At 36.5% G+C, this 10,140-nt stretch overlaps 2 protein-coding genes across 2 annotated transcripts; one reads left to right on the top strand and one right to left on the bottom strand.

Annotated features, from left to right (window-relative positions):
* Positions 1-670: 670 nt before the first annotated feature.
* Positions 671-5,030, bottom strand: LOC121735174. The gene is made up of 7 exons (XM_042125859.1): positions 4,846-5,030; positions 4,247-4,370; positions 4,038-4,153; positions 3,525-3,621; positions 3,199-3,359; positions 2,732-2,892; positions 671-2,576 (listed from the first exon to the last, which is right to left on the bottom strand). The coding sequence occupies exons 1-7, from the start codon at positions 4,927-4,929 to the stop codon at positions 770-772; spliced, it is 2,550 nt and encodes an 849-aa protein (XP_041981793.1). The 5' UTR covers positions 4,930-5,030; the 3' UTR covers positions 671-769.
* A 1,286-nt stretch (positions 5,031-6,316) lies between these two features.
* LOC121735175 (glyceraldehyde-3-phosphate dehydrogenase 2) lies at positions 6,317-8,630 on the top strand. The gene is made up of 2 exons (XM_042125860.1): positions 6,317-6,428; positions 7,429-8,630. The coding sequence occupies exon 2, from the start codon at positions 7,431-7,433 to the stop codon at positions 8,427-8,429; it is 999 nt and encodes a 332-aa protein (XP_041981794.1). The 5' UTR covers positions 6,317-6,428; positions 7,429-7,430; the 3' UTR covers positions 8,430-8,630.
* The last annotated feature ends 1,510 nt before the right edge of the window (positions 8,631-10,140 follow it).

The following is a 10,140-nucleotide window of genomic DNA, read 5'->3' on the forward strand; positions in this document are numbered from 1 at the left end:
AAAAAGAAAAACATAGAATATATTATATTATAATGCCAATGAGAGCTATATTATGTATTCGTCATGAAAAAGTATTTGAGTAAATATGTCAGTATTGTAAAATATTTTGACGAAATTAAAATATTTGTATGCGTCCGCGTTGCGTGCGCATGCGTCCTCACCGAGAGGAAACGCGTGTAATGTAACATTATAGATTTGACTTTGGACAAAAGTAAAAGAGAAGGAAGCACAATGATATTATTAGTTATTACACACTGTATCATTACAAGGTGCATATTGTAATGCTTGACTCTGCAACGTTACATTATACGCGAATGCTCCCGGTGAAGGAGCACCTTTACGGCCGTTCCCAAATGAATATTCAATCTATCTCTGGTTTGACATACACGATATAATTGACATAAAATATATGTCTCTAATGTCTAATGTGAGCTATTTCTATCTCTAGTAGGGCAAAACCAGAGATAGATCAAAATATATTGGGAACGGCCGTGACAGGTACTTACAAAACTTGCCATAGAACCTAGATTCTAGATACTGCCAGCATAAATTCAGTCGTAAATTATATGATCAACATTCCAAATAGAATAGAATTATGTAGATTCATATTTTATTACAAAAGATTTTCACTTCTTCAGCTACAAATCACATTGAACTCTTGTACCTGTTTTATATTTTTATACAAAATTTAAATTTTAAACACTTGATATAAGAATTTTGTAATTTTAAGTGCCTTAAAATAAACAATTTCAATGTAAAGATATTTCTTTTAATTTTGGTTAACTGAATGTCCGAAGATCTTCTCACAAAATTCATCCAATTTTATTTTTTCACACAATTCTTTAAACGACCATTTCTTTCTGCCGGATTTGCTGTCGACAGTTAAAGCTGAGAATAATTCGTCCGACAGTTCGTCAGATATTTCTATGATTTTACATATTTTGTCTATACGCGCCAAATCGTCACTGGAGCTAGAAAAATCTGTTATGTCTATTATCTGAGATTTGGTTTCGTCCGTCCGAAATGAAAAGTCCGAGTCGGTTTCACTTGCTAGTTTATCCAAAAGATTATCATTCGTTATACATTCTCTTTTATTTATAAGCTTAAAGTAATCAAATGCAGGCAGCACATCACCATTCGATGTTTCTAAAACACTTGACAATATCTTTTTCTTTATCATTTCGTTTTTATTACTCTCTCTATGTTCGCTTATTTGTGGTTTCTCATCATCGGAATAATTTTTATCTAATTTCAATAGCTTTTTAGAGTCTAAAGAAATAGATGATTCGAGTATTATATTACTTTTCTTATTTTCAACGCCGTTTTCTATTTTATTAATTTTAATGTTCCTAGAAATATGCCTCTTGTTTCGAAATTCTAACGGGTAAGCTATATCATTTTGTTCACTACTATTTCTTCCAGATATTTTGTCACAGTTAAAATGTTCATGACTACGACTAGTTCTGTTTATGTTTCTATTAATACTTTGCGTAGTTTTGTTTGGTTTTATCGATACTATTGTATGTTCCTTGCCGCTTTTATCGCTGATTATAATTGAAGCTTCAATATTATGTGTGGTAATTGTCTGATTTTTTGGTTCAACGTCCATAATATTTTCTTCAACGATCAAATCTTCGATAATGCTTTCGTATGTAGCATCTGTCTCTTCTCTGGTGGTTTCTTTAGTGTTTTGTGTTTTTATACCACACAAAATGTTTACTAATGAATCCACATTCTTTACGATAGCAATGCTATCTGTGTTTTTGTCATTGGGATTACTTGGCGCTTTAGCACTTCTTGATGGCTCAAGGACAGTACTAGTTTCCTTAACTTTTTCGTAGCCTGTTTCTTTCAACAAGTCTTCAGTTTTACTTGCAATCTTGGCTAGCTCCTTTTTCGCAGACTCCAGCCTCTCTCGATTTTCTATTATTTTATTCGATTGTTCATCAACATGTGAAATATTTATGTTACCTTGATCATAATATACTATATTTTTAATTATCATTTCTTTCCCCACATTTTGTCCTACATCTTGACCTGATTTCTCGTCAAAATCGTCATCATACACTATATTTTTAACTATTTTTTCTTCGTCTACATTTTCTTCTGTATCTTGACCTGATTGCTTGTCAAGAGGTTTAGTGAGTGGCACGTTTGGTATATTTTTATTCCAGTTATCTTCGAGATCAGTTCCCACGGCAATCGTGTTTATTTTATTTCTAAATGTATGATTTTCATTACCATAATTTTTAAAAACATCACATGCTGATTCTGATTGTAGCCTTACACTTAATTTGGTAGGATTTTCGGTTTCGAATCGTTGTTGTAGAAAAAATATTGTATCAATAACTCTACACGCATATGAATATTCATTTTCGTACCAACATATTAGTTTAAAGGATTTAGGTGTTAGCTCTAAACTTGAATTAACATCTAGAATACAAGAGTGCTCGTCGTTAATGAAATCTGAGGACACTGCTTCATCATAAGAAGTACTTATGATATTCTTCATTTTATCGTTACCTTCTTTTTCTATTAGTACAGCAATTTCTTGTATATTTGTGCTTTTGTTGAGTCTGCAACAATGTTTTTTAACTTGAAGTAACATTGGTATATCCTAGGCTCTAAGAGACCCTTGGACCTAGAGTTAGTTTATACTTTATTCTTAATACAACATAGTTGATTAATAGAATTAACAATCTTGTACAATAATTTATAACTAAAACCTTACTTCACAGTAATATCCAGAACAGACACATTAACTGTAGGAACTCTGAACGTCAAGCCGCAAAACTTATCGTTTAACGATGGTATAATTTTGCCCAGGGCTTTGCAAGCGCCCGTGGCAGCTGGTATTATGTTCTGATGAATGCCCCTATGGTCACGCCAGTGCTAAAACCATTTTTACAGTTGTAAAATTTAATTTTAATTTAGGTTCCTTATAAAAATAGTATTTTTGGCAGTTGAACTTTAAGGCAGAATTTTAATTTGAATTTTAAGAGTTTAACTTTTATGCGTTGTTTGGAATGTCGTTTATAGGGTAAATAGAAGTGTCAGGATGAATTAAATCTACATAAATCTACTGTGGTAGATCGGCGTAAGTATTGTGCAATATATTTGAATGTAGCTCGTTCACATTAAAAAATGTAAACGATCTGTAAGTATTTTTGTATGTTTAGGCAAAAAAGACAAAATTACCCGCCCTTTTAAACACAGTCCATCCAACGGCTTCAAAGATGGCGTCATAGCGTGTATACTGGTGACAAACCCCTCACATACGCCGAAATTGTCCTCTATAACTTTCGCAATGGGCGCCAAACAGTACAATGTGCTTGATGCACATGATATTACTCGTTCATCTGTTAGTTGTGAAAGATTGATAAATACCATGATGCCGTTAGGGCCACATCGTAATCGTGTATTATCGCAAAAACAACATCGTTATTCGTTGGTATAAGAAGTAAAGAAGAAATCAATCTACTATTTCCTACGACTATGAGAGTAAGATACCACATACAAATTACCTTTTTCTATGAGATCTTCATTGACCCCAAGGATCAGCATAGGGATGTCGACACTAGGCGTCGTTACCAATACACACTTAACGCCATTTAAATGGCCCTTTGAAAGAAAAATACTTTTAATTAATGACAAGATAATAATTGAAATTAATGAGCTTGTTGAAATCTCTCCCCTTTTCTCAAAGTAGACAAGGATATTTTGGCTCTTTTACATGCATACTTAAATTTATTCATACGGGAGGCTACTCCAAAGGCTACAACAGCTATGGCTGTCACTTTTCGTGAGATAGGCTGGTATAAATAGTCAGTACTCAAGATGCATCTCGGTCTCAAGACACGGTTCAGGCTCTGTGATTAGTTGGCTGTCAAAATTTGGACCAATCACAGAGCCGAACCGCGTCTTGAGACCGGGCCGCATCTTAAGTACTGACTATTTATACCGGCCATAGTATGTGGATGGCCTCCTACAACTACAGCTTCTGTGGAAGATTTTGGAATAGACCCCTAAGTACCAACCGAAGCCTTATCCATATTAGAAAACATTCCAGATGCTTCAACAACATACTCCACTCCTAACGTGTGCCAGGGAATAGAAGAAGGGTACTTTTCGTGAAAGACCTTTATCTTTTTTCCTGAAAAATAACAATTTATTAGACATTAATCACGTTAACGAGGTACTATATATACTAAAAAATACGAAAAGATATAGGTGAAATAATATGTACCGTTATTTATTATTTCATCAACAGAAAAGGATATCTCACTGTTGAACTTGCCATGAGTTGAGTCGAATTTTATGAGATAGCAAATATACTCGATATCAATGACTGGATCATTTATTGCAATTATCTGAACAAATATAAAGGATAAGTTTGTGATTATTATCAGAAGTTATTAATAGTCGTAATAATTGTCATTTGTCTACTAGATCAGGGTTTTTCAAAGTAGGGTACGTGAACCCCTAGGGGTTTGCCATTCGACGCGATAAGATTTACGTAATGGTGCCACCATTACGGAAATCGTAAAAGACGGACAGACAGGAGTCATTATTAGATATTATGTCCGTAAATGAAACTCTTCAAGCCCGTGCTTCAAGCTGATTTCGAAAGGATGTCTGATAGATTTTTCGGCAGCTAGACAGGCAGAGTATTTCGAACTCTCGCGTAAAGCGGTGAATTCCCCTTCCTAAAAGGGGAGGGGGGATTTCAATATAACTCAGGGGTTCGCTGTCACCAATTTAATAGTGGTTCGTGGAGCCGAAACTTTGAGAAACCCTGCACTAGATGACTATAATATATATTATCCACCGTGTTATCCACGATACCTCAATATTGGATCTCATAAAACACGTCCTCAGGACAATTCTAGCAATACGTCCAAAACCGTTTAATCCTACTGCTATCGGCATTATGGCTTAACAAATCAAAAACTATATCTTTGGAAGAAATATAGCATTTTTCACGCTTGAATAATATTTGAAATAGTGCATTTTGTGTAAATATTGCTGTCAAATGCTTTGACTATTCTTTGAACATGACGATTTTGAAAAACGATATCAACTATCAGCATAACGAATAACAGAATTATAGAGTAAAGCGCTTATTCCACTTGTCCTATTTAGAAGTCCTAGCTAGGATCCTACATAGGAGACTGGCTCAATGAAAATAAAAATAAATAAAAGGCGAAAAAGATGTTTGAAAGAATTTTTGCTCCACGTAAAATTATGAATTATGAACTTTCTGAACTACTTGGAACCACCAGACTTAAGAAATTAAACCATCTGGCAACACTGATTTAGTCATTCATTAGCCACAAATTTTTCAGATTTAGGATCCTAGCTTTCTAAATGTTATTCCACTTGACTAAATTTTTTATGATTCTAGCTAGGACTTCCTAAATAGGACAAGTGGAATAAGCGCTTAAAGGTACAATTCCGTGCATCGCGACAGTCGTAAGCCGCGCGCGTAAAGACGTATTAAGACAAAAATCGTCGCTAGAGTAGAAAAAAAAAAGTTGCATTATTGTCTATGACTTTTTTTTTTCATATAATGGCACTTCGATGACTTTATTAAATCTGTGATTTGTGAATAGATATGTATCTTTACTAATATTATAAATGCGAAAGTATCTCTGTCTGTCTGTCTGTCTGTCTGTCTCGCTTTCACGCCAAAACTACCGAACCGATTGTAATGAAATTTTGTATACAGATAGTCTAAAGCCTGAGAAAGGACATAGGCTACTTTTTTTACTGGGGTAAAAAAGGGTTGTAAGGGGGTGAAAATACGAAAATTTGTTCAAATTAAGTTAGTTCCAAAAATTCATACTAGATGGCGCCGTGCGTCTCTCACATCGCGCTAACGCTTGCCCAACATCTTTCTGTAAGAGGTGGTATCATCATACATTTGTTTTATCGATTAATTTCGATTGTTATTTCTTTATTAATTTATTTAATAAGTCAGTACTCTATATTATATACAGTGACGTAACCTTAAACCTATCAATGATAAATAGTTTATGGGTAAAGTTGTGTAATTGGGGGGCTAAATAAGCTTTAAAATTTAGCATAAAATATAAAGTTTTATTTAAAAAAATGAAATATTATGTGCACACTGCACAGCTGTTTTGATTTAAGGGGTTTTCTTTATTAAAGCTTTTGACACCAATTTTGTTGCCATCGCGCGCTATAAACTGAAGTCCACGCGGACGAAGTCGCGGGCAACAGCTAGTATATCATAAGTCTATGGAATAGATCAAAGATTTTAGATTATTTAACTGTGGAGATTTTTACCCCGCCCGCCCACCTCCTGCCTTGTCACTTTGTCCTTCACTTGACATTTCAGTTCTCCATTTTGTGGGAGAATCTTGTTTTATAATTCTTATTAGAATTTCCGTACAAAACTCTATTCGGTAAGCATTTTTGTTGTGATTTTTTGTTATCCTATAACACATTAATAATAACACATTTGTTTCTTATGAAAAACTAATACTTTGATTGTTTATTGCAATAGTGTTGCGGCTTTCTAAATCTGCTATGTAACACGTCGGGCCATTGATATTCTTACTTTTCTACGATAATAAGGCACTAGACGTCGTTATTTTCTTCTATCATTGTACTTTTACAATTAAACTTTATTATTTTCCTAGCATTTCATAATATTTACCGCTTGACCTTTATTCGACCTCCATATACCGGCCCCATAGATTTTTACAACAAATCCTCTTTTGTGGTTGTCATCATATTTTTAATACTAATTTTCCTGTATTTTACCAATAAAATAATATAATATTCATATTTGTTGATAAAAAAAAGTCATAAATAGAGCCTCATCATTGCTGTAGGTAATATATTATAACCTGCTTATTTATTTACATGACATTTTATGAAATGATTTTATTTTAATTTTATGTAAACGAAATATGATGTAAGTGGTTCACAGATTTATAGTTAAAAAAAATTACAAATCTTGTACTAATTCCTCAATATTGTTGCATCATCCTTCGATCGCGGATTCTTGGAAATCTATTGTTATTATATTGTTGTCGCGGTCACCGGTATCCTTATGGAGCTTGATAGGTTAAAATTAGACTTTAAACTTAATGCATACTACCCTCTTTTTGAGTCTAAAATGACAATATAATTATTTACCAGCTACTTGACCGAGCTTTGCTCGGTATTAGATAAAACACGAATAAAATAACATTTTCTAAAAATGATTCCTAGCTAGATCGATTTATCGCCCCCGAAACCCCCTATCTACTAAATTTCATGAAAATCGTTTGAGCCGATTCGGAGATTCCAATTATATACAAGAGTTGCTTGTTTAAAGATATAAGATAACAATATAAATTGTATGTATATTGTTACAATTTAGTCAAGGAAATAAACATAGTTATATTTCTGTTTCAGACATGTCTAAGATTGGTATCAACGGATTTGGCCGCATCGGTCGTCTGGTCCTCAGGGCTTCGGTTGACAAGGGCGCCCAGGTTGTAGCCATCAATGACCCTTTCATCGGCTTGGACTACATGGTATATCTCTTCAAATATGATTCCACACACGGCCGTTTCAAGGGAACCGTTGAAGCTGTTGATGGACATTTGGTTGTGAACGGAAACAAGATTGCAGTATTCTGTGAGAGAGACCCCAAGGCCATCCCATGGGGCAAGGCTGGAGCTGAATACATTGTAGAATCTACTGGTGTGTTCACAACCATTGACAAAGCTTCGGCTCATTTGGAAGGTGGTGCTAAGAAAGTCATAATTTCAGCCCCCAGTGCTGACGCACCCATGTTTGTGGTTGGTGTCAATCTTGACGCCTACAACCCATCCTATAAGGTTATCTCCAATGCCTCCTGCACCACCAACTGTCTAGCTCCCCTCGCCAAGGTCATCCATGACAACTTTGAAATTGTAGAAGGTCTCATGACAACTGTCCATGCTACCACCGCTACCCAGAAGACCGTCGATGGACCCTCTGGCAAGCTGTGGCGTGATGGCCGTGGAGCACAACAAAACATCATTCCAGCAGCCACCGGCGCAGCTAAAGCCGTAGGCAAGGTCATTCCCGCCCTCAACGGCAAACTCACTGGTATGGCTTTCCGTGTGCCAGTTGCCAACGTCTCTGTTGTTGACCTAACTGCCCGTCTTGGCAAGCCAGCAAGCTACGACGCCATCAAACAAAAGGTGAAGGAGGCTGCTGAGGGACCACTCAAGGGCATCCTCGGATACACCGAGGACCAAGTCGTGTCTTCCGATTTTATTGGAGACACTCACTCGTCCATCTTTGACGCTGCAGCTGGAATCTCTCTAAATGACAACTTCGTCAAGTTGATCAGCTGGTATGACAACGAGTATGGTTACTCCAACCGTGTTGTAGATCTTATCAAGTACATCCAGACCAAGGATTAAAGTATTGTATAATTGAAGTTACATTGTATTGTTAAGATGAGATTATTGTCATTGTATGAGTGTAGATGTGACAACCTAAATTATTTAACTACAAAATACACCGTATGTAAAACTTATTTTAATGAAAAATTGTATTACTTAACAAATTATTGAAATATCTTTAATGGGTAATACAAAGTGAATAAATAATATCTTATTCCATTAACTGTTTTATTTTTACCATCCTAAATAACTTGTGGATAGTAACTAGATATTGTGTAAATGAACAATAGCACTATATTAATCTACTTTATGCAAATAAATATCAAATGTTAGTTTCGCACAAGGTTTCGCTTTGACTACACGCGTAGGCTACACAGCAGTGTAGCCTACGCGTAAAGGTTGGAGGTGACCTGACGGACGACTTAACAGTCGCAACTGGTCTAAACCAGGTGGATGCCTTGTCACCTATGCTCTTTAATCTGGTGCTAGAATACATTCTAAGAAAGGTTTTACACCTAGAACTTGGCGTGGAGCTGGATGGAAGGCATAAAGTGATAGGGTATGCAGACGACCCAGCCCTGTTAGGTGAAACTCGTAGAGAAGTCATAGAGGCCATCACAACTTTGGAGACTGAAGCGAAGAAGGTTGGACTCAGGATCAGGAGACGCTACAAAAACACGCGTACACCTTTGACCTTGCGAAGACCTACATGTTGGAGATACAACATATAAATAATAAAGGTGTACACAAATTTAAGTACTTCGGGTGTACTGTGACTGATACTAACAGTCGAGAGGACGAAATTGACATTCGCGTTAAAAATGCCCTGCGATGCAGCGCAGCTCTTCACAAGGTGCTCGTGTCCAAGCTTCTCAGCAAAAATACAAAAATCCGAATCTATAATACGGTTATTCGGCCTATACTAATGTATGGCTGTGAGGCTTGGACGCTGACACGAAAAGGAGGAGAACAAACTTCTAGTCGCTGAAAGAAAAGTCCTCAGAAAAAACCTGGGCCCAGCCAAAACCAATGACGGCTGTTGGTGAATTCGGAAGAATGCCGAAATCGAAGAACTGGTGGCCCAACCCAATATAATCGGAGAAACAAAGGCTTACCGACTCCGTTGGCTGGGCCACGTGGAAAGAATGGGAGAGGATCACGGGGTGAAAAGAGCGTATAAGGGCCGTCAAACAGGCCGTCGTCCTGTTAGATGTCCCAGGTATCACTCATCACTGGAGAGATGCTGTTGAGGCTGACCTGCGCGACCTTCAAGTCAGTAACTGGCAGGAGGTAGCGCAGGACAGGGCTCAATTGCGGAAGCTCATTTCGGAGGCCAAGATCCACTTTGGGTCGCTATACGAGCATCCCCTATATATACAAAATTTCATAAAAATCGTTGGAGCCGATTTCGAAATTCCAATTAAATATATAAGTACACAAGAATTGCTCGTTAAAGATATAAGATAAGATTATGTCCGTAAATGAAACTCTTCAAGCCCGTCACCCGTGCTTCAAGCTAATTTCAAAAGGATGTCTTTCGAACTCTTGCGCAAAGCGGTGAATTCCCCGAATTCCCCTTACTAAAAGGGGAGGGGGGATTTCAATATAAGTTAGGGGTTCGCTGTCACCTGGAAATTTAATAGTGGTTCGTGGAGCCGAAAGTTTGAGAAATCCTGTATTAGATGATACTAAAAAATATTGAAATAAAACCCGCCTCAGAATTCAGAAA

The sequence above is a fragment of the Aricia agestis genome, chromosome 17, assembly GCF_905147365.1.
Source record: "Aricia agestis chromosome 17, ilAriAges1.1, whole genome shotgun sequence".
Taxonomy (NCBI): Eukaryota; Metazoa; Arthropoda; class Insecta; order Lepidoptera; family Lycaenidae; genus Aricia; species Aricia agestis.